This window comes from Notechis scutatus, chromosome 4 (assembly GCF_049901735.1).
Source record: "Notechis scutatus isolate UNSWTSFEM ecotype Mainland chromosome 4, rNotScu1.2, whole genome shotgun sequence".
NCBI classification, from domain to species: Eukaryota; Metazoa; Chordata; class Lepidosauria; order Squamata; family Elapidae; genus Notechis; species Notechis scutatus.
In genome coordinates this window covers 138,779,261-138,806,565 of record NC_142012.1, presented here as the reverse complement: position 1 = coordinate 138,806,565, position 27,305 = coordinate 138,779,261, and the positions used below count along the sequence as shown (strand labels likewise).

At 34.6% G+C, this 27,305-nt stretch overlaps 1 protein-coding gene across 1 annotated transcript in view; it reads left to right on the top strand.

Moving 5' to 3' along the window:
• The window catches only part of ATR (ATR checkpoint kinase), a 58,189-nt gene that overhangs the window by 16,515 nt on the left and 14,369 nt on the right, over window positions 1-27,305 (top strand). The window contains exons 15-39 of the mRNA XM_026664614.2: window positions 1,286-1,480; window positions 1,894-2,079; window positions 4,044-4,136; window positions 5,760-5,890; window positions 6,052-6,195; window positions 6,671-6,764; window positions 7,554-7,679; window positions 9,436-9,642; window positions 9,960-10,073; window positions 10,742-10,857; window positions 11,576-11,696; window positions 11,831-11,968; window positions 13,024-13,231; window positions 13,776-13,954; window positions 14,405-14,569; window positions 15,667-15,758; window positions 16,817-16,908; window positions 18,189-18,366; window positions 18,997-19,173; window positions 21,138-21,297; window positions 22,260-22,439; window positions 23,212-23,354; window positions 24,321-24,418; window positions 24,999-25,231; window positions 25,779-25,913. Of these exons, the coding sequence (XP_026520399.2) occupies window positions 1,286-1,480; window positions 1,894-2,079; window positions 4,044-4,136; window positions 5,760-5,890; window positions 6,052-6,195; window positions 6,671-6,764; window positions 7,554-7,679; window positions 9,436-9,642; window positions 9,960-10,073; window positions 10,742-10,857; window positions 11,576-11,696; window positions 11,831-11,968; window positions 13,024-13,231; window positions 13,776-13,954; window positions 14,405-14,569; window positions 15,667-15,758; window positions 16,817-16,908; window positions 18,189-18,366; window positions 18,997-19,173; window positions 21,138-21,297; window positions 22,260-22,439; window positions 23,212-23,354; window positions 24,321-24,418; window positions 24,999-25,231; window positions 25,779-25,913 (3,705 nt within the window). The remainder of the gene's footprint in view (window positions 1-1,285; window positions 1,481-1,893; window positions 2,080-4,043; window positions 4,137-5,759; window positions 5,891-6,051; window positions 6,196-6,670; window positions 6,765-7,553; window positions 7,680-9,435; window positions 9,643-9,959; window positions 10,074-10,741; window positions 10,858-11,575; window positions 11,697-11,830; window positions 11,969-13,023; window positions 13,232-13,775; window positions 13,955-14,404; window positions 14,570-15,666; window positions 15,759-16,816; window positions 16,909-18,188; window positions 18,367-18,996; window positions 19,174-21,137; window positions 21,298-22,259; window positions 22,440-23,211; window positions 23,355-24,320; window positions 24,419-24,998; window positions 25,232-25,778; window positions 25,914-27,305) is intronic.

The window sequence follows — 27,305 nt, the reverse complement described above, 5'->3', positions numbered from 1 at the left end:
GACTGCTGCCTTCAGAGATTGTGGGAGCTGGCAGCAGTGATGAGGAGGTTCCCAAGGAGCCTGTGCCAAGTGCGTGTGCACACAGGATTAATCGTAGCAGACAGCAGTTACAGCGGCACAGGCGACCTGAGAGTAAGACTGCAAGGTAATGGCCCCTCCCTCAAGAGGATAAAAGCCAGGTTTCAAGAAGCATTCTTTGCAGAAGGCAAAGACGCTCTGAAGCTCAGCCTCGTGAACATCATAGTTAGTATTTGAAAACTCTTGTAAACTAGTTCTTATCTCTGGGTTTTTGGCAGCCTTGACAAACAACTTGGCAAGGCTCTTTCTTGTCATGAGCTAATTAGTTGGAAGCAGCCTTTTATCTGTGAAGAAACGGAATTCGTGGATTAAACCTTAAAAGGTGGGGGCTGTTGCCTTTGTCTTGTGTTTGGTCTCTTGGAACCAGGTTGTGAATGGGATGGAATGGAACAGAACAAAATAGAATCTTTATTGATTAATCATTTTACTATATCAAATATATAAAACTAATACAAATATACAAAGAGATACAAAGAAAATAGGACATGGTCATAGTAAGTTTCTTTTTATGTGGGTAATGAGATCCATATGCTTTTATACTTTGTCATGGCAAATATAGGAAGCTGCTCTTTTCTCATTAAGTGAACCTTAATCAACAATATCCGTAATAATAAATATCCCAGCGGAGCATAATAAATGAAAAATGTTGGGTTAGGGCAGAATCATGTGGTCTAATTAGAAATGATTATGGATTTAAAATATTAAGTATTCAGAAATTTTTCTGCTGCTGATAAATAGTTGTCTAAATTAGACTGATCTTTTCAACTTGCTTTCCTCAAATTGGAGAGCCAGTTCATTGTAGTGGTTAAGGGTAGAAACTGGGAGAGTGAGTTCCAGACCCACTTTAGGCCCAAAACCAATTGTATAACTTTAGGACACTCACACACTATCAGCTCTAGGAAGAAGGTAGCAGCAAAGTACATCTGGAAGTCTTGCCAACAAAACTTCAGGGACTTGTTGCCAAGAATCAAGACAGAATTGAAGATGCCCACACACAAAACTCAGCCCTCAGTACTGTGACTTTCATTGGTCGTGTTAGCTAGAGAAGATGGGTTTTGCACTCTACAACATGCGAAGAGTACTTATTGGGTTAGATTTTAGAATGATTTAGCAGTGTCATTTTGAATTAGAAGGAGTGAAACTACGAATGTACATTCACTAATATGAAGGTATAGCATTCCAAAACAGCCATCTTTTTATTTTCCAGCGGATTCTACAAGTGCTTTTGCCTGACCTTGCTGCCAAGGCTAGTCCTGCAGCCTCTGTACTTATCCGAATGATAGCAAAGCAACTAAATGTAAACCGAAGAGAGATCCTCATTAACAATTTCAAGTACATCTTCTCTCATTTAGTTTGCTTCTGTAGTAAGGATGAGCTGGAGCGAGCACTTCATTATCTTAAGGTAAGGTTAAATTTTATAGAAGAAAGTTCAGAACAGTAAGAGTGATGGTGTTTTGGAAGGTATTGAAAATTGAATTAATGTCATGGAGCCTCACTGCAATCACAGCAAACCTCTTGGGTACTTTTAAGTTATTCTAAGATCCTCTTTGAAATAAACTTAATCTTCAAGGGAAGAACCAAGCCTTAATCATAGGTCTGTTCTTTTGATTGCAGAACAAAAACTAATTTACAGACCAGGTTCTTCCATTGAAGGATGATATAAACATTTATCCCCCCATCCTTGGTTTTCATTCAGCAAATTAGAGGCTCACCTGTATTTGCAGTAATGGGAATTGCTGTGTTGTTATATTTTTATGTTGTGCATATGCTTGTATAATTTTCAAGCTAATACATTTTTTCCATGGTGTTTTATAGAATGAAACAGAAATAGAACTAGGAAGTTTGCTGAGACAGGATTTTCAGGGATTACATAATGAATTATTGCTCCGATTAGGGGAGCACTATCAGCAGGTCTTCAATGGATTATCAATTCTAGCTTCATTTGCTTTGAATGATGACCCATATCAAGGACCAAAGGACATCACATCAGCTGAGGAAATGGTAAGTAACAATACCAATTTGTAATTTCTTCTGCCCTCTTAAGAGAGACAGGAATAGCTCTTGTAACCGTTGTAGGAGAGCCATGTGAATCTATGGTGGCCAACAAAGTCTGGTAGCACTCTTTCTGACTAACAGATATTGATGTATTTATACATATTATAAACAATTGCAACCCAGTTAACTATTTATATCTTATTACTATGATGCATTGCTTTTGTTCAATGTTTTAGTAGAGGTGTCTTTCAAACCCCATGATCTTTTTATAGAATAGAATAGAATAGAATAGAATAGAATAGAATAGAATAGAATAGAAATAGAATACTTTATTGGCCAAGTGTGATTGGACACACAAGGAATTTGTCTTGGTGTAAATACTCTCAGTATACGTAAAAGAAAAGTTACATTCGCCAAGAGTCAAGAATCATAACATACAACACTTAATGATAGTCATAGGGTACAATCAACAATCAAATCATAGTAGGAAACAGTCAATATAAACTGTAAGGATACAAGCAACAAAGTTACAGTCCTACAATCACAAGTTGGGAGGGGATGGGTGATAAGGAGTGATGAGAAGATTAACAGTAATAGTAGTGTACACTTTGTAAATAGTTAAACAGTGGAGGGAATTATTTGTTTAGCAGAGTGATGGTTTTCGGGGGGAAATGTCCTTGTGTCTAATTGTTCTGGTATGCAGTGCTCTATAGCATCGTTTTGAGGATAGGAGTTGAAACAGTTTGTGTCCAGGATGTGAGGGGTCTGTAAATATTTTCACAGCCCTCTTTTGACTCGTGCAGTATACAGGTCCTCAATTGAAGGCAGGTGGGTAGTAATTGTTTTTCTGTAGTCCTTTTTTGTGTAAAACAGAAAAAAATGAACTTATGAACTGTGTATTTTATGATTAGATCAGGTAGACTATAGAAAGAAGAGTCATAATATAACTTTACAGAAAAGAGGTAAATCTATACTTATAACTGATCTAAAGACAATCAGAAGCCGCTTCTTTTTCTTTTGTATTTTTCTTGTCTTTTTTTTACACTTTAGATTTCTCTTTTATTTCTTCCTTCTTGTTTTTTTCTCCTACTTCACTTAACAATTTAGTTTGTATTAATTTATACTCTTGTTTTTAAAATTTTCAGTTATATTTTAAAAAGGAGAAGCGACTTTCATGAATTAAAGTTTTGAGTGATGTGGTGGTTATGTATGTGGCAGAGTTATACATGACTATTCATATAGGAAGTAGAAGTCATTATTTATTAGTTAGAATTGAGACCAGCAACTCAACTGTTAAGTGAAACCGTTGTTATGTGAAACTGTGACAGTGCTCATCATCTTATTTCAGCCTTCCTTTGCTTTACAGACCTGTAAAGGTTGCAAATATGAGGATTGGTTGTAAAGTTACTTTTCATGACTGTTGTATATAAATGGACATTAAATGAGACAGTTGCTAAACAAGGACTACCTGCAATTTGTTCTGAATGTGGCCTGATTATGTTTTTGCAAGCATTACCTGTTTGATAAACCTGGACCAGTTCTGTTGGAATTGTACATTCAGCTCACCTCCCTTTAAGCACTTTAAGCACTTGGAGCAGAGAGATAAATTAGCTTATGTCATGTTCCCAGGTATTTTTACCTGACTTCCATGCTTCTTCTTGGAGGGGAAGGAGGAATTTCTCTATTTTTACACAGCATATATCTTGTGCAGTATTTTTAAGTTAAATGGTGTCTCCTGGTGATCAGTGTACCTGAAAAATACCATTCAAGATATACAGTGTAAATCATGAGAATTGATATTAATTTTTTTATCCTTCATCATCAGTCAGGATGACACTGAAAGAAAACGAGAATATTTTACCTCATTTTGTACTAAATGTAACTTATACATAAGGGCTAAATATGTTTCTAGATATTAGTATTATATCTTTAAATACTTTAATATCTCAATATGTTTTATTGTTATTTAGGCTGATTATTTACAACCAAAATTGCTAGGCATTTTGGCCTTTTTCAACATGCAATTGTTGAGCTCTAGTATTGGAATTGAAGATAAGAAAATGGTGAGTAATTCTTTGTTGAAAACAAAATAGACATGAGTACTTTTTTTCTTAGTTAGCAATGAAATCCTTGTGAGGGAATACTTGAAGGTAGTATTTTCTTTCTGGCTGTTCTTGTTAATACTAATGAGGTTTGGACAAACCCTTAATTTTTTTTTTGCAATTTCATTTGCTTTTAGTAATATAAAAACTTCCTTGTGTGTATATTCATAATTTCTGATTATTTTTACAAAAGAGAGACCTAAGTAACTGACAGAGTATACTGCCTATGAACCCAACCTCTAGCGCACGCAAAGAATATAATCTTGGTAAAAATTAAAGTCTGGTTAAAATAGTTAAAATGCTTGACTATGTGTAAAAGACCAATTTGAATTTACAGAGAGAAGCTGGGGTGAAGCAGTGCTATGTTTCCACAATTAGTCAGTCCTGACCTGTTGTTCTGCTTAAAGGACTGTTAGCTTGTAATTTTTAAAAATTAATTATCAGATTAGCGTATAAGGACTACTTTTTGCCCTGAAAACATGCCCAATTGGGGGTCGCCTTATATGCCGGGTCGCTTTATACGCCAGCAAATTGTAATTGGGAAGCACTGCGGCTGCCAGCGGCTGAGCATTTTTACCGTGGAAGGAATCCCGTGAAGCGAAGGAGCAGCCAGCCTTCTCCCAGCTCCCAGGAACGAGGCTCGCACGCCCGAGCTCGCTGAGGATCCGGCTGGGGCTGTCAGGAGTTGTTACAGCTGGCGCGGCTCCAGTCCCGCATTGCCTCGGGAAGGGAAAGGCAAAACCAGGAGCCGCTGCTGCCATTGCAAGCGCTGCATGCTCTTCCTTTGCCTTTCCTTCCCGAGGCAACGCGGGACTGGAGCCGCGCCAGCGGTAACAACTCCTGACAGCCCCAGCCGGATACCTCAGCGGAGCCCGGGCGGTGCGAGCCTCGCTTTCCCTTGGGAGCTGGAGAAGGCTGGCTGCTCCTTCGGCTTCACAGGATTCGCTTCCACGGTGCACAAAAGTGCCTCAAAAAAAAAAAAATGCAAAAGTGGAAGGCGTGCGGAAGAGGGGGGAGTATATAACAAACTATATTTTGAGTGGAAATGTTGGGGGTCGCCTTATACGCCGGTCGCCTTATACGCCGGCATATACGGTAATTCAATTTCTATAGCTACCAATCTCACCTTAGGGACTAGAAGCAGCTCACAACAGTTAAAAAACACCCAAACAGATATGGGTTATAATAAAATCATCAATAAAACTGCTTTAAAACAAAATTATAATCAGCAGCTAAGTCAATCATTATTTCATACCTAACATGGTTATTGTAAAAGTCCCCCGTTATTATAGATTCCCAAATCCATGTCTTCAGGCCAGCAGGATCAGAGCCAATCTACAAACTGGGGTAATGATGTTTCAAAGGGCAGGCATCATAGCAGAAAAGTTTCTCTTCCTGGCTTCAGATATAGATGATGCTCTTTTGTAGTTGTGACCTATAGCATGCCTCTCCTGCTAGACTTGATGAAGTGATTAGATGTAACCAGAAAATGATAATCCCTCAAATGATGCAGTCCCTATGCACATAGGCCTTTATAGTAATTATTAGCACCTTAATTGAACCCCAATTTTTTTTCAACTGTAGGCTTTAAACAGTTTGATGGCTTTAATGACACTTATGGGCCCTAAACATATAACTGCAGTGAGAGTGAAGATGATGACAACACTAAGGACAGGGCTGAGATATAAAGAAGATTTTCCACAACTGTGTTGCAAGTAAGAAAACTACTATAATCCTGATTTATTATTATCTCTTCTTATATATAAGATTAAAAAGAAATTATTGTACACCTGGCTTAATGGCTGATTTTAAAATGTCTTAATTGCTGAAAAATATAGAACAATACTGTATATGCTATGTTGCTTTTGTGTTTTAGGGCTTGGGATTGCTTTGTACGATGCTTGGATCAAAGTCATCTTGGGTCTCTTTTGAGTCATGTGATAGTAGCTCTCTTGCCCCTCATACATATTCAACAAAAAGAAACAGCAGCAATCTTCCATTTTCTTATAGTTGAGAACAGGTAACAAAATATTTTTAAGTGTATAACTATCTTTCTGGAATTATACAAAAGCTTCTCAAGATATAAATGTAGGAAGCAATATTGCAAATTGTCTCTTCCTCAGTTTCAAATGCCATTAACAATATATCATAAATCCCCCAAATATGGAAAATATACAGTCATACAGTATGTTTCCTGTAGTAGCAGTTTCTTCCTTTCTCTTTTAATGTTTCTTTTGTAAATCATATCTCCTTCAGTAGAGAAAGGAAGAGAAAAGATTGTTATTTTCTGAGAATGTGTGTATTATATAATAGTATTCCTTAATAAATCACATATTGCTATGGGTTTGAATAAAGGCAGACTGTCTAAAAGCCCAAGCTGTAATTTACACAAAATTAAAAAAATATTTTTGACCATTTCCAATTTATGCGTATTTAAATATATTGTGCATGCTTTAAAAATGTGTTTTATGTATTTGTTATTTTTTATTGGTTAGGGATGCAGTGCAAGATTTCTTACATGAAATTTATTTTTTGCCTGATCATCCAGAATTGAAAGAAATCCAAATAGTTCTTCAGCAATCTAGAAAGGTATCACTTTTTCTATATTTTGAATATGAATCTTTGAAAATAACATGAATTATTGGGCCTTTGATGCTGGCAGAAAAAAACCTCTCCAGCTTGTTATTTAGTAAGTTGGGTATTTGCCTACCTGCATTTAATTAATTATTTTCATTAAAAATTATTAAATGGGAAACCACGGTACAGTTATCGTTTATATCCTTAATACATGAAAGTCCACATATCTTTTATTTAGTCCTTTGTTCCTCTGTCCAAGAAAAGGAAACAGGTAAACTGTCTTATCTCTATGTGGTCATTATAAGCTGACATTGATGGCATATTAATTAAGCTGCTTTAAAATCCTAAGAGATATATAAAATAGAAAGCCCCTCATTAAATGGTTTAGTTGTTTTAATTCAGTAGATTACTTGATTTCTTGTATAATGTGTAGTGGTTTAGATTTGAGGCAAAACTTACCTTGGGCACGTGGGAATGCAAATGTATCATCTGCCTGTAAATCCTTAAAGCAGCCCTTTTGCAGCATCACACAGCCATTTTTGTACTGTTTTCTGAACCTGAAGAAATCGGTTTGGTTTGAAGTGCTGCATGTAGATACCAGTTTCATAGGCTCTGAAGTACTGTTTAGCCAAATTAAGCACTATACAACCTGTACACTTTTTAAACATTCTCTAAATTTGCAAGTTGTGTGTTAGCATTTCCCTATAAATGCAAATATATTTGATATATGTATATGTATATGATATACGTACCCCGCAAAATAAAGAACTTAATGAAAGTTACAACTATCTTTCCATACAGAAAACTTCTAGGAACACAGACTTGCAGACAGTGTTACAGCTATCCATGAAAGCTATCCAACATGAAAATGTTGATGTTCGGATCCATGCTCTCACCAGTCTAAAGGAAACATTATATAAAAACCAAGTACGTATAGCTGTGGAAATGAAAATCAGACTGAAATATTATATTCACTTAACTCATAGTAAGACTCTTGAAGTTAGCTCTGCTTTTGACATACATACATACATACATACATACATACATACATGCATGCATGCATATATATATATATGGTATTTAGGTTTCTTCGGGTATTTTCCCACATCTTAATATTTGCGCTTTTATTATAGCGATGTTTTGGCAGAATCTCATATGTGTGTGTGTGTGTGTGTGTGTTTTCTTAAGTTTTCACGGGTACTTACATGTATGGTATTCAGCTTTGTTTGGGTATTTTCCCACGTCATTATAGTTGTGCTTTTAAAGTTGCTACAACAACAAAGCCAAATAGGTGGTTTCATTCTGGCAGTTTAAAGTTTGATCTAGACATGGAAGAAATCTCAAAAGTTTGTATAAACACAAAATATTTTTTTTAATTTTAGGGTAAGTAAAAATAATGTCATCCCTTGATCTGAAACAGATAAATTGCATTTCCTCCATTTTAATTCTTGATTCTTAATTAGTTAAAATAGAAGTAATTCTGTTACAGAAATTTTAAAGCACTTGTCTCCATCTTCTTACAATTGATTTATTATTACTCTTTTGCCAGCATTGCCGAAAAAAAGAGATCCTGAGGATCCTATCCTAATAATGACCAAAGTACAATATCACTGAGTCGTATAGTTGTAAAATCATGTCCATATGTTTTCCTGAATTCTACCTAAAACTCCCCATTGTGGCAGGGATTAATTGTATGAAGATTTTATCTTCTTAGTTCCTCTCTTTTTTTAGTGTCTTAGAAAATGATTTGAGAATTTGGATTTGACAGTTACTGGTTTCCAATTCTTCCTTTCCGTGCCAGCAGTCAATGATGGGGGATTTGAAATAGTCCAGATGATCAAGAGACATAGATTCCTATCTTGGAATAGTGACAAGATATGATGTATTTCCTTGCGTGATTAATATTGTTTGCTAAAGGCAGGGAAAAAATGTCATGAATGGGAGAGGTGAACTTGGTGCACGGTGGTAAACTGTATGAGAGAGAGAGTCATCAGTTATTATTTCAGGGGGCCCAGTCAGAGTCATGCATCACATGCAGAAGAATACTTGGCACATGGTTTGCCTTCCGAAAACATATTTGCGGGAAACATAAGCAATACAGGGGGGGGGGGGGGGGGGGGGGGGGGGGGGGGGGGGGGGAAAAAGGAGTGTACTAAGCCTCAATCCAGCCTAGAAATCCGGGCCCAGAGTTTTTTAGAGCTGATCATGCCTGCTGTCAATCAAATTAAACAATCTTTTGGACTTAGAAATAGCTCCATGTTCATTTTTACAGCATCTTAGAGTCACCGGGAGCAAATCAAAGATAAAATAAATTCTGTTATTTCAGGGTGTAGGGAAAAGGACCCATTCTGAATAAATAAAACTGCCATAAAATAAAAATCTTGACCAGTGCATTCTGATAAAATCTTTTTCTATGGTATGCTTGGATAAGAAAATAGCTTGCAAGAAAGAATGCAGGTTTTTTTTCAGCAAAGCAACAATTTACAAACAAGTCTTCCTTACTTCTTCCAAGGCACTTTATAGTATGCCCCTAAATAGGCTGTTTTATTTCATTCCTACATTTCATATTAATTTTTTAATACTGTATCGTTTGAAAGAATGACAAAAGAATGGTAATTCAATGTAAGCTAACAGGTGTTTGTGGACATAATTTATTAACTCTTTTTTTCTTTGCCTTTTCTAGGAAACTGTGATAAAATATTCAACGGATAGTGAAACTGTTGAGCCAGTTGTTTCTCGACTGGTGACAGTCCTCCTGATTGGCTGTCAGGATATGAATTCTCATGTACGGTTACTCTCTGGGGAGTGTTTAGGAGAATTGGGAGCTATAGATCCAGGCAGATTGGATTTCTCAACAAGTGACAACCAAGGAAAAGGACTTCTGTTTGTAGTAAGTAATCCTAATACTGACATTTTTAATGTTGGTAGGTCTGCTACTTTATATAAGAAAAAATGATAAAATCCATAGTTGTATATAATTTACTTGTTTCAGTGCTCCCTTATTGTTTAAGCATCCATTTGACACAAGAATGCTAGATTGTTCTGATTTTCATTGTTTCATTGTTACTGAACTAGTTTTTTTAAAAAACTGAAAATCATTGTGTGCATCATTATTATTGGGAGTTCCAGCACATATTATTTTAATTTACAATAGCATTTAGACTTGGATAGTGAGAATGAGAATATTAACATGACATTTGCTTTGAGGCGGGTGTAGAAGATTCAAATTTTGCATATGGATTACTTATGGAATTGACAAGAGCATTCCTTGCTTATGCTGACAACGTCCGAGCTCAAGATTCTGCTTCATATGCAATTCAGGTGAGGATATATCCTTTTCTAATGTTCTGTTAATTTATTATTTATTAAACAACATTAAAAAAAACAAATTCAGTTTTCTTTTCAGTACCATGGTGTCAGAATATGGTCACAGTAAACCAGGATTCTAAAGAATGGTACTGCGGCTTCTTAGTTACTTATTCAAAAACCAAAGAACTCCCAAGTCCTATTGTTCTTTCTTATGGGCAAATAAACCATTTTGAAGCATAATTTTCTTAGCAAGATACAATCATAGATTGCTGTTTGATCTTGGTGATTATAATTTGTCTAGATTTTTGGAGCTTTACCTTGCCAATAGAGTCAAAATTTGGTTGGAACCTTTTCACTGGACTAAAAAGCCTCAACGCTTAACAGATCTAACCAACTTTGGCTATTTAGAACATTAAGCAAGATTGGCTTGGGTGAAAGATCAGCAGGGAATTCCAGGATAGAGTGGACAAAGGAGTCAAGAATGTATCCTGGAAAAAAGAAACCATTTTCTTACCATTTCCTGGTAAGAAAACTGCATATGTGTTGATATAGTTATCATGTGTCAAATTTGACTCAAAACAGACTTTTCTTTTCAATTGGTTATTAATCAGCAATGGAATTTTTCATTTTTATAATTCTTAAAAATAATTAAATGTGGATTCTTAATTTTGTTTTTTAAGGAATTGCTATCTATATATAACCGTAGTGAGATGTCTACTGATGAACCAGGCACATCACTTTGGAAAATGTTTCCAGAACATATTCAGGAAATATTGGAACCTCATTTAAAAACCCGGTATCAAAAATAAATTTAGTTTTTTACTTCAACTTTTAAAAAAATCAAGGTAGTTTTAAATATAGCCTTTCTCTACTTTTTACTTAAGCAAAATTGCATATCAGATCTGAATTACATAGTTGAGCAAGCTAGCAGACTATTCCCAATATGAGCTTATACAAATTATATATTGTATAAATGTTAGATATAATTTTTTTACTGATTTTAAGTAGAATTATATAATTAAGGAAAGTTATATAACCCACACATTTTCATACAATATTACAGTCCTGTTTTATATAAATTGGTTCATATATTGTGCTCAGTCATTTAAATAGCTTAATAGCATATCAGTGAGCAGTTTCAGCTGCCGTAAGTTTAAGAATGATTCTAATAAACTAAAACAAGTTCAGGGAAAACAGCAAGGATGATCAAAACTCAAAGCCACATTGTATATAGAAGCATGAAAAGAATCAGAATGGTTAACTTTGTTGAGAGATAACTAAATTGATATTCGATACTACACAAAATATATCCCACGAGAGACTTCAAGACCTGTCTTGAATCACATTCAGGTGCAAGTGGACTGGTTAGACGAATGCAGATTTTAGTGGAGTGTTAGAAAAGTTTTTCGAACAACAAGAGTAGTTTAAGGTCAAGTACTGATGCTAGAATGTTGCTTGATTGTTGTTTTTGTTAGGTAATGTGATTTAACAAATTCTGGACATTCCATCTACAGATACAAGAGTTATCAAAAGGCTATAAATTGGTCTAAAGTGAAGAAGCCAATTTACTTAAGTAAATTAGGCAAAAACTTTGCAGAATGGTCAGCAAGCTGGGCTGGCTATCTAATAACAAAGGTAGGAACAATAACCAATAATTAAATTAGATGCTCTGTATAAAATGTATTGTCTATCAACTTTCATCAGCTATGCCAGCCTTAACACATTTTTCCTCTCAAAATTGTATATTTAAACTGTTACCTTTGTTCCAGGTGCGACATGATCTTGCCAGTAAGGTTTTTAACTGCTGCAGTATTATTATGAAGAATGACTTTAAAGTGACTATCTATCTTCTTCCTCACATTCTTGTATATGTCCTTTTGGGATGCAGTCAGGAAGATCAACAAGAGGTGAGAATCTCCTGAATTGTATCCCCTAATAAAGAGGCATTGCAATTGCAGTCATTGGATATTACATCAACCCAATATATCTCTAAATTGTTCAGCTTAATTCTATGTTCAGATCATCATATACTCAAGCTATTATTGTAGAAAAAAAGTTAAAGAATATTACACTTAGTCCTTGACTTATAATCACTCATTTAGTGGCCATTTGAAGATACAATAGCACTGAAAAAAGCGACTTGTGACCTATTTTTGCACTTAAAGACTGTTGCAGCATCCCCATGGTCACATAATTAAAATGTGGGTGCTTAGCAACTGGCATGTATTTATGACAGTACCACTGATCTGGTATCATGTGATCACCATTTGTAACTTTCCCAGCTAGCTTCCAACAAGCAAAGTGAATGGGGGAAGCTACATTTGCTTAATGATTGCATAATTCATTTAATAACTACAATGATTCGCTGAACAAGTGCCTTTACTTAGCAACATAAATTTTGGGCTCAATTGTGGTCATAGTCAAGGACTACCTATAGTTGACTGCTAAATTGAAAGTAGGATAACTTTGCCCTGGTAACTATTCTCAACATACCATTGTACTTGAATCAGTATGAAGTATTCTGAACAATACTTCAAAAATTTCCTTCTCATTTATGAACCAGACATGTTTACAAATTCATAGATAGCAATAAACCATAACTGTTATTTAATATGATACTCATTGCATTAATAAAGTGGCTTGTAACAACAGAAAAGTATCACAAACAAATTGTTTCATTTGTTACTCTTTTTTATGTATATGCCTATTAGTAGGATTATATCACAATTAGTGTGGACAGGATTGAAATACCTGCTAGTTTGCATTTTTGGTTTTAGTGAAGTTACCAGAGACTTAACAATTATTTGTTAAAAGCAAAACAATAGATCATTATATTTATGGAATTGCAGGGAAGTATTTCACACTAAGTTTCTCATGATGCTAACTAGCTCTTTTTCTAGTTTGAGCCAGCTTGAATAATAATTTAAATTCCAAGAAAAATTTAAAATATCATGTTGTCTAGGTTTATGCAGAAATAATGGCTGTTTTGAAAAATGATGACACCTGCACAAGACGATGTGAAGACAGTGCATCTGATCTAAGTCATTTAAGCACCCAGACAGTGTTTTCTATGCTTGATCATCTAACACAGTGGGCAAGGTATAAATTTCAAAAATTGAGTGTTGAAAAAGCTGCTGGCAAGTCAAATAAAGACCTTACAGAATTATCAGGTCGGTATTCTACTTTGCTTCAGTTGAATTACCTCTGATTTGTATCTGTTTTTAATTGCCTTTGACTTCATTATTTGGCCAGAAGCAGAAAAAATACAGGATGTATTGAAGTTTTAATAAAGAAGAAAAATATTTTAAACAAGAATTGCTTTTATAAGTAAATGTAAGAAATTCACAACATTCTCAGTTATTTCAAATTCATGTAGCTATATCTTTGTTAAAAAATGTTATATGCGACCCAAGACAATCCCTTTTCTCTCAGTGCAACCCAGGCAAGCCAAAAGGTTGGACACCCATGCACTAGCCATATCTTTGCAATGAAATACTGACTATAACATCTCAAAGATAATTTTGTAATGTGGTGGAGGAAGGATGCTAGTGGGATGCTGTTCCAGGTGAAAAAGTCCTATATTTGGTTTTGGATGCCAACTATAATGAGTGATCTGTTTTCTGTGATATTTTACATGCCTCCTTCTTACAGCAGTAAAGATTAGCATTTTGAAAATGAAGTTTGATGTGTCCTTTTAAAACTCTTTATCTGTAGCATCCAATGAGGAATACGAAGAATATCAAAATGTAGCTCGCTTTCTTGACCTCATACCCCAGGACACATTGGCTGCGGCTTCTTTTCACTCCAAAGCTTACACCAGAGCTGTAATGCACTTTGAATCTTTCATCATAGAAAAGAAACAAGACATTCAAAAGCATCTTGGATTTCTTCAGGTTTAATACTTGTTTTAAAATAGAATAAAATTCAATTTCTATTTTATATTGTGTCATTTTTCTCATTTTATTATACTAGAGCTTTAATTGGATATTTAATTGGGTAATTGCTATTTCTTCCCCCTCCCACTAATAATACCCTCATTTAATAAAAGCTTAAAATTAGATGCCATGTATATATAATTTTAGTAAGGTTTTTTGAAAGAAAAAAGTTGAGATCAGATTTCTTAGGTCAGATATGATTGGGGAAAGGAAAGGTACATTGTCAGTACTGGTTGGTAATTTATTCAGAGCAAAAACAAAAGAAAAATGAAATGTTCCTTAAAGTTATCAGTGCATTAAAATTGTAGAAGGAATCTTGAATATAATGATAGTACACAAAGATATCTTTAAAGTTAATTAAGTCTCACATGGTTTCTGATGGCAAATGTTTTTCCTCTTTACTCAAAGAAACTCTATGCAGCAATGCATGAACCAGATGCCGTAGAAGGAGTGAGTGCATTACGGAAAGCTGAGCCATCTCTCAAAGAACAAATTCTTGAACATGAAAGCATTGGTTTGTTGAGAGATGCCACTGCTTGCTATGATAGAGCAATTCAGCTAGAACCAGAACAGGTAATCAGAGACTTTTTCTATTTGGGGTTTATTTTAAAATAACTCACATAAATGTTTGTGACAGATAATATAATTTGTTACTTCCTTGACCATAAGAGAATCATGACAACAAGGAATAGTTTCTGAACTGGAAAAATCAAGATCTGTCTCTTTTGCAAAAGGTATAAAACACAGTCCAGTGAGCAGAAGCTTTTGCTTGATTAAAAATTGAAGCAGATTAGAAATGGATCGGCTGTGTTCTTAAATTGTAATGGGGAAGTATTCAAAGGCATAAAATGATTATATGGGGAAATGGTAAATCAGTGACTGGAACAAAATGTTTTGTTCATATGAGGAGGAAAAGACCAGCTAGAAATGAGATAGTTTTCAAAAGTTTAATTTCTTTGTAAGATAGAATGAAGTATCAACAGATATCATTAATGGGTAATAGTTTAAAATATGAGAAGTAGGAAGGAGCAGTCACTTGGGCAAAATAAGGCAGTTGCTTTAGGCTACAGGTGTTGGGAGCGTAAAAAACAGAATAAAATATTGGAAGGAGAGAGATACATGCCCAGAGTCAGAAAAAATACTGTGGACATAGTTTGCCTTCTGGTAAGCAGTGAAAAAGTATTTTGTATTTAAAAAAATTCTTACTCTTAAGTGTAATTGTTTTTTACTATATAAGTAGCTACATCTACCAACTCATCTCTTGCTATCCTTGTTGTCCTCCTTTTCTTATTCTATGCATTTTATGTGAATTTGGAAGCACAGTCCATTGGTGGCACTTGGGGGAAAAAAACTTAAATACATATCATTAAAGACATTCTTTTTCCCCCATTGCTTGTATTGAGGTATGAGTCACCTTATTCTTTGTAAAGCAGACCACATTAGGATGAGAATCAGAATGCGACATGATCAAATTTTCATTCAATAATAAAAGTCCCTGGAAAATCATAGCTGTGGTTTTTTTTAAGACAAAAAGAAAAATTAGGTTTCAGGATTAACCTAATTTATAGAGTGTGATTGTGAGTAAGATGTGTTGAATTGCAGAATTTGTATGCTTCCTTACAGAGTATAATGGACTGAAAGATCGTAACTGTTATTCTGCTTCCTTCTAGATAATTCATTATCAGGGTGTGGTAAAATCCATGTTAGGTCTTGGTCAGTTTTCTACTGTAATCACTCAAGTGAATGGAGTCCTTGCTAAAAGGTAAGGTGACTCACTTGTGCCTTATGTATGAGAAATATGTACAAATCTAGTGCAGATAGAATAAGCATTTTCAGAAATCCAGGACTGGGTTCCAGGTTTACCCAGAAACTGAAACTCTTGTTTCCATTTCCTTTCCATTAGTTGCCTGGATTAGTACTGTTAAGAACAGTAACAGTAATAATTTATAACTAATTGTGTTAATTATAACTTCAAATTCTGCTTGAAAAGAAATCTCATTAGCTGCACCCTTATTTATGTAGGTAGGAATGGAGTAGAATCATAGATGGCAGGAAACAGATTCTATGCATCACCCAGTTTACCAACAAGGAGAATTAATCAGCCACACTATTTTTCTCATTATGATTTTTCTGGGAAAATATGTAGTGGGGCATGTATCTTGTCCATTAAGATATAAACCTTTTGCATCTTAGTTAGGGGAAAAGAGGAGAATAGTACTCCTCCACATCAGGGATGTAAACTGTTTGGCTTCTCAGTTCATGCAGCCTGCCAGCATCCCTTTTGCAGCCCTCCTATAATGGCAATCGCCAACATCAGCCTTTAAAAAAAATTGGGAACAAATTACAAATAAAATGTACACTCTCTTATAGAATAGTGAGTGCTATTTCTGTGTTTGGGTGCATGCTCCTTTGAGTCAGTGTTGATGATTGAAAACAGATTAGTCCTGCAGTTTTCTTGGTAAGGTATTTTGGAAATGATTTGCCATTATCTCCTTAGAAAGGCCGAGACGAAGTGACTAATCCAAGATCACTCAGCAGACTTTGTGCTAAGGTGGAACTAGAACTCACAATCTCCTATTTCTTGTCTGGTGTCTTAATCACTCTGCCAAATTGGCTCTCTAGTTTGAATATAGATGCACAGTTTTGAATGGCTATATAATAGGTATGACAAAGGCTGAATGACTGGCATAAGGTCACCAAACTAGCTTTGTGCCTAAAGCAGGAGTAGAACCAACAGATTTTTGGACTAGTACATTAACCAAACTGGCTCCCACGCTATTTCTATTATTTTGATCTAACCTTCCTTTCTCCTTTTACTAGACCTGAATGGACACCTGAATTAAATAGCTACAGAGTAGAAGCTGCCTGGAAATTGACACAGTGGGATTCCCTGGAAAATTATTTAGCATCAGGTTGTTGGAATAAATATGTGATATTTGTTAAATACGAATTTTATCTTAATTTTATCTTGATTATTGGGGGGAATATAGAAGATACCAGCCATAAGCAGTAGAAGGACAAATTCAGTAATCTTGTCTCTCATTTTTATTTATTTATCTTATTTAAAGACCGCCCATCTCATTCACAGAGTGACTGAGTTTTCCAGTTCCTACACTGTTCCAAATTCATCAGATTGTTCAGATCGCATTCAGAGGTCTTCATGAGATTGTTTGAATTAGATTTGTTTTATTAATGAATACTGTATTGCAATAGGAGTATCAATTTAGTAGTATCCTTATTATTTCTGTACTGTACTGTACATTAGAGAAAATAGTAAGGATATTGTACTGGTTTTATACCTTTTAAGTTAGCTAACATTCCCATCTTCATTAAAAAAAACATCTTAAAGTTTGGGATTTTTACTTTACTTTACTTAGTAGAGGTATAGTTTGCAGCCATTCTCTTTAAGCGCACAATAGCAGAAAGCATCTGCAGAAATGTCCTCAGTTTAGGTTGAAACATTTAATGGGTCCCACATCAGTTATGAAGACAGTCCTAAGAGAGATGTCAAAGTTAAGCCCGTATGTTAAGTTAAGCCTCCTGTATATTCACTGTGAAATTGGAAATGGCACAATGCTGCAAGTGCTGTCTCCCTCCCAAAATGTAAACATGCTGAAATAGTATGGAATTCAAGTACCTTTATAATATCTTATGTGTCATACCAAAATCTTAACCATTTCAAAAAAACAAGTAATATATTTAATTAAAATATTTTTGTTTGGTAGTGTCAAATGCTGCCATATTCATCCCAACTCATGATCTACCTGATTGCACTCTTCCACCACCCACACACTTCTACACACACACACACACACACACACACTTCAAAAATCTTGCTAACACGAATGTTTTAGCACATTTTAATACATGACATGAATTGCACCATGGCACTAGAATCATAGAACTATGGAAATTAAGGGCTAGAAGGAAATTTGGGCATCTTCTAGTTCATCACTTTGCCCAGTACAGAAATCTTATGCTTATTTTCTCAATATGTTTTTATAGGTGGTCTCAAAAAAAGTTCTGGCAAAGCTGTGGCAACTAAAATACCAACATTAATGAAATTTATGACATTTTAGATAAGGACTGGAATGTTTACAACTAGTTTTGTTATAGCATGTGTATGTGTATCAGAAGTGTTCACTATATTCACATTAAGTTTTGGTTCTCCCACTGACCTTTCTTTAATTAGATGGGAAGTCTAATACATGGAGTATTAGGCTTGGACAGTTGCTGCTGTCAGCCAAAAAGAAAGAAGCTGCCACTTTCTATGAAACTTTGAGAACTGTTCGAGCAGAACAGATAGTTCCTCTTTCAGCAGCAAGTTTTGAAAGGGGCTCCTACCAACGAGGATATGAATATATTATCAGGTATTTTTAATACATTTAATAGCTGTTTAATAATAAACACAACATAATTTTTCTGCATATTTTCCCCCAAACTACTTATTATGTTACTGTTTTAATATACTTTTGATATATTGTATTTTTTCTTAACCTTTCTTTTGACTTTTTCTTAAGTTCAAAAATGAGTTTTTTTCAATAGTTCTGGGACAGAGAAAAGCATTAGGTCATATGTGTAGTAAAACAGATATGAAAATGGTGAATTTGAAATTTTGTGATTCCCTTGTCTTGGGCAAATCTATGTAAAAGTTTTAAGAGATTTAAATTGTGTGTTTTATACTTGGCAGCACTAGATTCAGAAGGGAATTTCAGACTCTGTAGATCAGTGTTTCTCATCCTTGGCAACTTTAAGGCATGTGGAATTCAGCTTCCAGAATTTCCCTACCTAGCCAGCTAGCATGAGCTCTTTCTAATCTGAATTAAATCAAATTTTTAAAGTTGTGGTATTTTAATGTCATTTTTCCATTAAAATAATTTTTTAAAGATGAACTATACTTGTATACACTGAAATGACAGTTTGGTAAAATTATAATGCAATCTCTAAAGTCTGTAGCTTTCCAAATACTCTTTTAATAGATAAATATTCTTAAATCATAGGTTACATATGCTTTGTGAGCTGGAGCACAGTGTTGGATCCCTGCTTCAAAAACCTGATGATTACTATGGTAAAGATTCTTTGAACTGGCATGCTCGTTTAGAAATGACACAAAATTCATACAGAGCTAAAGAGCCAATTCTGGCATTTAGACGCGCTTTGCTTGGCCTCGTCAAAAGGTGAATTTTGCCATGGAACCTTTTTCTCCCGTCCTGTCTTTCCCTCTTTATTTGAATTACAAATTAAAATGGACTGAAATGTAATTAGTAAAGGGAAATATCAGTACCAATTACTTTTTACAAAACAAAAGCAAAATTGTACTTTTTAAAAGGAGCTCAGAGTTACATGATCCTGATTTTGCAACAGTTTTATGAGCTGATAGTTTAGATCAGGGGTCTGCAACCTTAAACACCCAAAGAACCATTTGGAACCATTTCCCACAGAAAACATCGGGAGCCAATAATTTAACAACTGGTGTGACTGGGTGGGCATGGCCAACTCAACATCACTCACTCCACTCAGTCACTTCCTCCTCTGGAAAATGGAGTGAGTCTCCATCCGCCGCCACCCCCTTACCTTCTCAGGCCAGGTGAAGAATGATGGGGCGGGAGGGAAAGGCCAGCCAGTGGTGGGATCAGCCAACAGGGAGCCGCAGCAGAGGGCTGAAAGAGCCACGTGTGGCTCCAGAGCTGCAGCTTGCAGAGCCCTAGTTTAGATAATAAATAGCAAAGTAGCATATAGTTGACTGGAGTTTTAGATCGATGAGCTATCAGATTGGCTTTCCAAGATAGGTTTAGATCATAATTTTTTATACATTAAATTTGTAGGTGTAATTACATAAACTTCAGTGGACAGATTTCTCGCTTCAGGGATCAGTTTGATACTGATTAAGTTACTGAGCTATTTATTGTGAGCCAAATAAAGAACATAAGATATGTACATTGCTTTAAGTCAACCAAAAAAAAGGGGAGAGGAAAAGTGTAATAAATAAGTGTGAGGCAGAGGTACTATCCAGTGTTTAAATATTGCTGAATCTGTACAGTTTTTGTAATTTATTGATAATTTATTGTAACAACATTCGAACATCTTACTAAGGAGAAGCAACAGCCTTTGCCATCATGGTTAACCATACCATGGAAACAAATGAACAGGTTACAGAAGACTATATTTGTGTAGAGTTGTAATTGCAGGAATGTTCCAATCTTGGATGGCAAACCTCAGATAAAGAATGTTTCCAAGCAAATACAACTCAGGCAAACAAAGTCACTAATTTATGGATAAAGGATTATTAGAGAGGGGAAGTAAACATATGTTAGACTTTAACTAGAGATAATTAATTGTATGGATTACTGTGCTGAACAGTAACAAAAGTTAAGCAGTAACCAAAGTTAACCAATGATGGAGGATAACTAAAAATGTATATAAATGCAAGACTAGACTCCAATAAAGATTATCAGATCATCATGATTCAGTTGTTCATGATCAAACAACTCGACTGCCTCGTCATTACAACATATTTATTCTTCCTTTCCAGCAACTGGAAATTTTTTCTATTCCAATAGAATTCTATTCTATTAGAATTCTACTCATCTGATGGCAGTGAATGCAACCATGCTGTTTTATAAATCATGAGAATTGAAGAGAAGAACATTCCTAGGCTGCTATTAGTATACAACCAAGTCATTTACCAAATAGTAATGAAAGCTTGAAAGAAAGTAAAAATGAAATTATAAGAAAGAAAAATATCACATAGTGCAAAACCATATGCTCTTGCTTGGCTTGTCAAGCATACTGAGTTCACCTTAATTCTTGTTGAAATAAAATAAAAATATTATGCACATTCTAATTTAGTAGGTTATAGTCCTTTTTTCACAGTGATGGTAGTATTTTATACAGAAAGTCTTACTAACATAAATAAGACCGCAAGCTAAGTAAAATTCCTTATAGATAGCTCATATAGGAAACGAGAAAGGGATCAATTTTTTAGCGTTACTTTAAATCATTAGTTTCAATTAGTCCCTAAACTAATAGATGCAAAATATCTGAAGACTGTAAGAATTGTAACTATGTAGAATTTATTCTCAGGCACACATGGAATATCGTAAGTGTCTCACTATATTTTTGACAATGTGTATTTCTGTAGAGAGAATTCCAATGAGCTAATGGGAGAATGTTGGCTCCAAAGCGCCAGAGTAGCACGTAAAGCTGGCCATCACCAAACAGCCTATAATGCTCTCCTCAATGCTGGAGAATCCAAGTTATCAGAACTTTATGTAGAAAGAGCAAAGTGGCTCTGGTCTAAGGTAAATATGATATAATGTGACTCCCTTTATATTTTAATTTTCATCACATATTATTGGGCAATATTTAAGCTTCTTCTTCCTGATCTAAATGAAATATAGTCAGAAAAAGTATTTTGTAGTGTTTAATTTTACATTTGAAAGATCTGTATTAAGGTTGTTCTTTAAGGCAAAATAGTATTTAGATGGGAGTGTATTATAGACCTTTTTATAAAGTTGTAATATTCCTTTTACATATAAGAATGTTGATTATAATAGTAATAGCACTTAGACTTACATACTGTTCCATAGTACCTTACAGCACTCTCTAAGCAGTTTACAGAGTCAGCATTTTGCCCCAAACAATCTGGGATCTCATTTTATCAACCTTATAAGGAAGAAAGGCTGAGTCAGCCTTGAGCCGATCAGAATAGAAATCCTATCTGTGGGCAGAATTAGCTTGCAATACTGCATTTTAACCACTGCGCCACCAAGGCAAAACAAACAATACAAAACAATGTAAACAAAAATAGAACAAAAATAGCATAAAAAAGTGTAGGGGAAAAAGAAAAAAGAGAAGAAAGAAAAAATATATTTTTCGTATAATTATATAATAAAGAAAGCGTGGGGTCCTTGGTGCTCTCTGAGCTTAGCTGTTTTCTTTCACATGTTTCATTACTAAACTAGATAACATAATCAGTGCTAGAAGGGAATATAAAGATAAATAAAGGATAAAGAAATATATAAAGTAATAACTTCCAATTCCCATCACAAGGATAAATTAATTTAGTAATTTTTTATTTCTGTTTTATGCATTTTGTCGTTTGTCCCTGCTCCTTTGACAGTTGCTTTTGGTTGTATGCTGAAAAGATTGATTTTATCTGTGATCAATATAAAACTATCTAATTGTTAATATGATACATTTATAAAACCTCTGTGATAAAATTGGTAATGTGACTGTTAAATTTTTTTTGCTCTTTTTTCAGGGTGAGGCTCATCAAGGTCTTATCATTCTTCAAAAGGGAGTTGAATTATGTTTTCCAGATAGTCAAGAATTATGTGATGCTAAAAGTAAGCTCATTCATGGGCAAGCCCTGTTATTGGTGGGAAGATTTATGGAAGAAACAGCCAACTTTGAGAGTAATGCAGTAATGAAAAAATATAAGGTAAATGCTAATTGGAAAATTTAAATAATGTAATTTTAAAACTTTAAGCTACATCACTTTTGCTCACATTAGCTTTCTTTGGGTGCAATCGGGTGGGATTCTACCAGTTCACACCTATTTGCTAGAACCGGTTGTTAACATTCTAAGCAGTTCGGAGAACCGGTTGTTAGAAGAAATTACTGGCCTAATCCTGTAAGAAAGGCAGGAAGGAAACATTCTGGTGTTGCTTACAGAAACTGTCTCTCCATTAACCCTTATTACATTCTTGGCAGGACTAGACTTCCTGTCTCAGGAACGTCTCTGGAGTTTTTTTCCCCTCCTTTGCTGGTACTTTGCTTGTGTGGAGTGACCTTTCAAAGTTACAATGGCAATGAAAAAAGTGACTTATGACCATTTTTCACACTTATGACTGTTGCAGCATCCCCATGAGAGGCCAGGCGGGGAGATGTGTGCCTCGATGTGAGTGATATTGAGTTGGCCACACCTAAGCCATGTCCACCCAGTCACATGACCACCAAGCCATGCCCACCACCTAAGCCACGCCCATAGAACCGGTTGTTAAAAAATTTTAATCCCACCCCTGGGTGCAATTTGTATAGGTTGTTTTTATTTTTTTATTTTAGGATTTATATTACTTTGGAATGGCATAAATAAACAAACAAACAAACAAACCTAGAAAGAATTTATAAATGCTTGAAGTAATGATTGACTCATGGAAGTAAATTTTAATTACTATTATAAATTAACCTATTACCTATATTTTCCCCCTCAGGATGTCACCACCTGCTTGCCAGAATGGGAGAATGGACATTTTTATCTTGCTAAATACTATGATAAAGTGATGCCTACAGTAACAGAGAACAAGATGGAAAAGCAGGGAGACTTGATTAAATACATTGTTATTCATTTTGGAAGGTTAGTTCAATAAATGCATATAATGATCTTTATATTTATTTTTTCCTCTTTTCCCCTTCTTTCAGGTAATTTTAGATATTTATTGATGTTTATTAACATTCTATGGGATGACTAGATTAGTGTCAGTTTAACAGTATGGGAACCAGTATTCCTCTCAAATGCCAACATAAGTGTACATAGCTTGGCCAGTGGCCATAGACCAACAACTGGTAGTTCTCATTTAACAAGCAATTTGGAAGTTTCAACATTTTTATTTAAATTAATGGGCAGGGCAAAAAGCTAAAAAAAAATAAACTAGATATATCTTCCAAAAAGAGTACATTATAAATCATTTTCTATATAAAAACACTTTATATAAATGCATTTATAATCTTGTAACATATTTCAAATATCCAAAGTCAAATAGAAAAACTGCCAATTCTTATAAACTATACCGTGTTTCTCATATAATAAGGCCGGGTCTTTTTTTTTTTTTGAGCCCCGAAAAAATGGCTAGGCTGTCTTTTCGGGGGTGACTTAATTCCCCCCCCCGCCTTGCATCTTCGGGCGGGCGGGCGGCGATGGCTTGGATGTTGACCTCAGCGTTGGTGGGGCACTTCGTATTGGGGTCAATGCAGGCAGCACCATATCCGGGTGTGCAACAAAAGTACTTCCTAACGGCAAGCCCCCCACCACCACCATTCCCCCCATTTCGCATGTTTTAATATAGGCCTTAATTTGCGGGGAGGGGCTTAATTTCATGCCTATAAAACATGCTGGGACTTCCTATTGGGGGAGGCCATATTGTTGGAGAAACAGGGTATCAATAAAATAGCAATTTTATATCTTTGCATTTTTTCCTGTTCTTGGAACATGTCAAATAAAATGTAATTTAAACCACTAACGTGAGATAAAGTGAAAACAAACTGCAGAAGAAAAAGGACATAGATAAAATACACATTTTGCAAGGTGGTATTTTAATTTCAGATCTTTGTATTTTGGAAATCAATTCATATACCAGTCAATGCCAAGAATGTTGTCTTTGTGGCTAGACTTTGGAGCAAAAGCATATGAATATGAGAAAGGTAAGACATAAAAAGTACTCTTTCTGCATTGAGGTTTAGCTGATACAGATGTGAGTGAACTACAGATTGGGTCATGTGACATGTACGTATGGTAGCAGAGTGTGAATATGTAGGAATGAGTAAGATTGTGGGGTGCTTGTGTGTGAGAAAGAGGAGAGAATAATACATTAGTTGAATAGGCAAATACCATGTATATCTAATCTAATCCAAATCTAAAAATAAAGATATATTCTTTTTTTTTATTTGTCCATTTTTAATATGCTTTGGTCTATCTTTTAGATATGTTTATTTAAAATGCAGGTCACAGTTATTGAAGAATAATTGTGTTGAATAAGATGGCATTTTCTGGAACTTGGTGAAATGATTTGTATGAAATTAAATTATTCCACATAGGAATATAACTAAAGAAAATCTGTTCTTGTGGGTGTTCAATAGATTTTCAACATGCAGTTGCAGAATAAAGAAGGATGATTTTTTTAGATATAGATATCAAAAATGCATTTTTGGAATATGTTTGGTTTGGAATTGTGTACATTTTACCCCCATGAAATAAAATACTGATTTACATTGCTTTGTCTAGCTATTCGCCATGATCGTGCACAAATGAAAAATGACTTGGCTAAAATTAACAAAGTGATTGCAGAACATACACAAGTCTTGGCCCCTTATCAATTTTTGACAGCGTTTTCTCAGCTGATTTCCCGAATCTGCCATTCACACGATGAGGTCTTCCTTGTTCTTATGGAAATCATTGCTAAAGTTTTTGTAGCTTATCCTCAACAAGCTATGTGGATGATGACTGCAGTATCTAAGGTACCTTCATTAATGTTGTTCCATTTTTGATAGAAGTTCCCCCTATAGGAAATATAAAAATGATTCAACTTTTGTACTTGTAGAGATGTTTCCTTGAAATATTTCTTGTGAGCAACAGTTTTATGTGTATCGCAGGTAATTAAGGCTATTATCCAGACTGAGAAAAAAAATCATATAATTAAGATATACTTTATTTTGAATAGCCCTCTGCAGGTGTTGAACCCACTTATGTAAAAAGTGTGTAGAAGCAAAGATGTGTATATACAGTCTACTTGTTTTCCACAATGCTCCCTCAAGGGCTCAATCTAAACCGAGATAGCTTGCTATGAGGAAGATGAGTTTCTCAGTTTTTGTGTCTTTATTTATTTGTTTTGTTTTGTTTTTGTGAGTGTGAGACTTAATGCCTTTTCCATTCCAGGCAAAGAAGTTTTCTTTGTCAGGCTCTGAATTTATTTTGATGCAATTGTTTTGTTGCGTAATTGTCAATTGCTCTGAAATTTTGATTTGAAGGATAACACTAAAACTCAATAAATTGTATTTTCTGCAGTCATCCTATCCAATGCGGGCCACCAGGTGCAAAGAAATCTTAAACAAAGCTATTAATATGAAGGCATCTTTGGGCAAGTTTATTGTGGATGCAGCTCGCCTGACAGATAAACTCCTAGAACTTTGTAACAAATCGGTAATGCTGCATAAAACTATCTTATTTTCTATAATTTAATGTTCCTGATAGATTAAAAATGTTTATTTTGTGAAAGCAGATTATTCATTCTAGTGTGTTCTTTATTACAGTCTATAAATAAATTACAATCCTATAAAGGATTGGATTTAGACTTCTTCATGCCATAGATTTTGGTGGAAAACAACCAAACTAGGAATTGTTGACTTAAATCTAAATTAAATCTAAACTAAGGCCATCAACATAAGTGCTCTTAAATATGCTTTAGGTAATTAAAAGAAGCAACAAATGAGAATATTTGTTGCTCAGGGTTGAAATGAGTGGTCCTTGGTATTCTTTTTTTTTTTAACAAACTTTATTCAGTTTTTCACATTAAAAACAAAAATCTCTTTTTAGTGGACAACATGTTTCCGGGTCATCACCTTTACATACAAATATGACAGCAATTATACAGTGATATATGCATACTTAATTCTATTATTACCTTTTCCATTCCAAATTTTCAGTAAGAAGAGAAACAAACACATTAATTCTAGCCTCTTTCATTAATCTCAATCGAAACATCTTTTTTTTCATTTCAATTATTTCAAATATAATCCTTTAATATTTATTTTAAAAATAAAGATAAACAATATGTGTTTGCCTAATAATAATAATTATGATAATTAAAAAAAAGTTACCAATGTCTCTCCTTGCTTTTAATAGTCTATATAAACTTATTAATTTAGTTGGTTCTTTAGTGTGTCATATTCCCTTTCCATTACACATTCTTTTTATAAATTCTAGATTAATACAAATTTTAACACTAAAAAAAAAAAACAAGTATAGGTTTCCCCCCTTTTACTGTTTTGAGTGTGACACCTCAATGATTAAAATATACCTTTATTCCCTCATCTTAATTCCTAATAAACCATTATTTTTAAGAAGTTATGATAATAATCATTACATCTTTTCACTTGGATTCCACAGCATATTTCCCCCCCTTGATTTTTAATAAGAATTATCAGTATCTGTATTACCCTATTTTCTAAATATTTTTAATTGCAATATATATTCTTATTACCACTTGTCACCCTGCAGAATCCCCTTTTTAATTCATCAACCATTATCCCCGGAAAAACAATTTTTTTTCAACATTTTACTATTTCTGTATTTCTTTATTTCATGCACCTGTTTCTTACTGCTTCTCCTCCCCATCTTTTCTCATTCCAGTTTATATCCCTCTCTTTCTTAATATCTTCCTTTCCCCTTTTCTGCTGGGTCTTCCTGCCTTTCCCGACTTCACAGGTATTCCCCCTTTTGATTGCCTTCTTAAATCTCAACTTTTTAACCTTCCTTCTTTCCCCACTTCTTTGTAGCGTTCTTTGTGTTAATTGTCTATTTAAAATGTCTTCT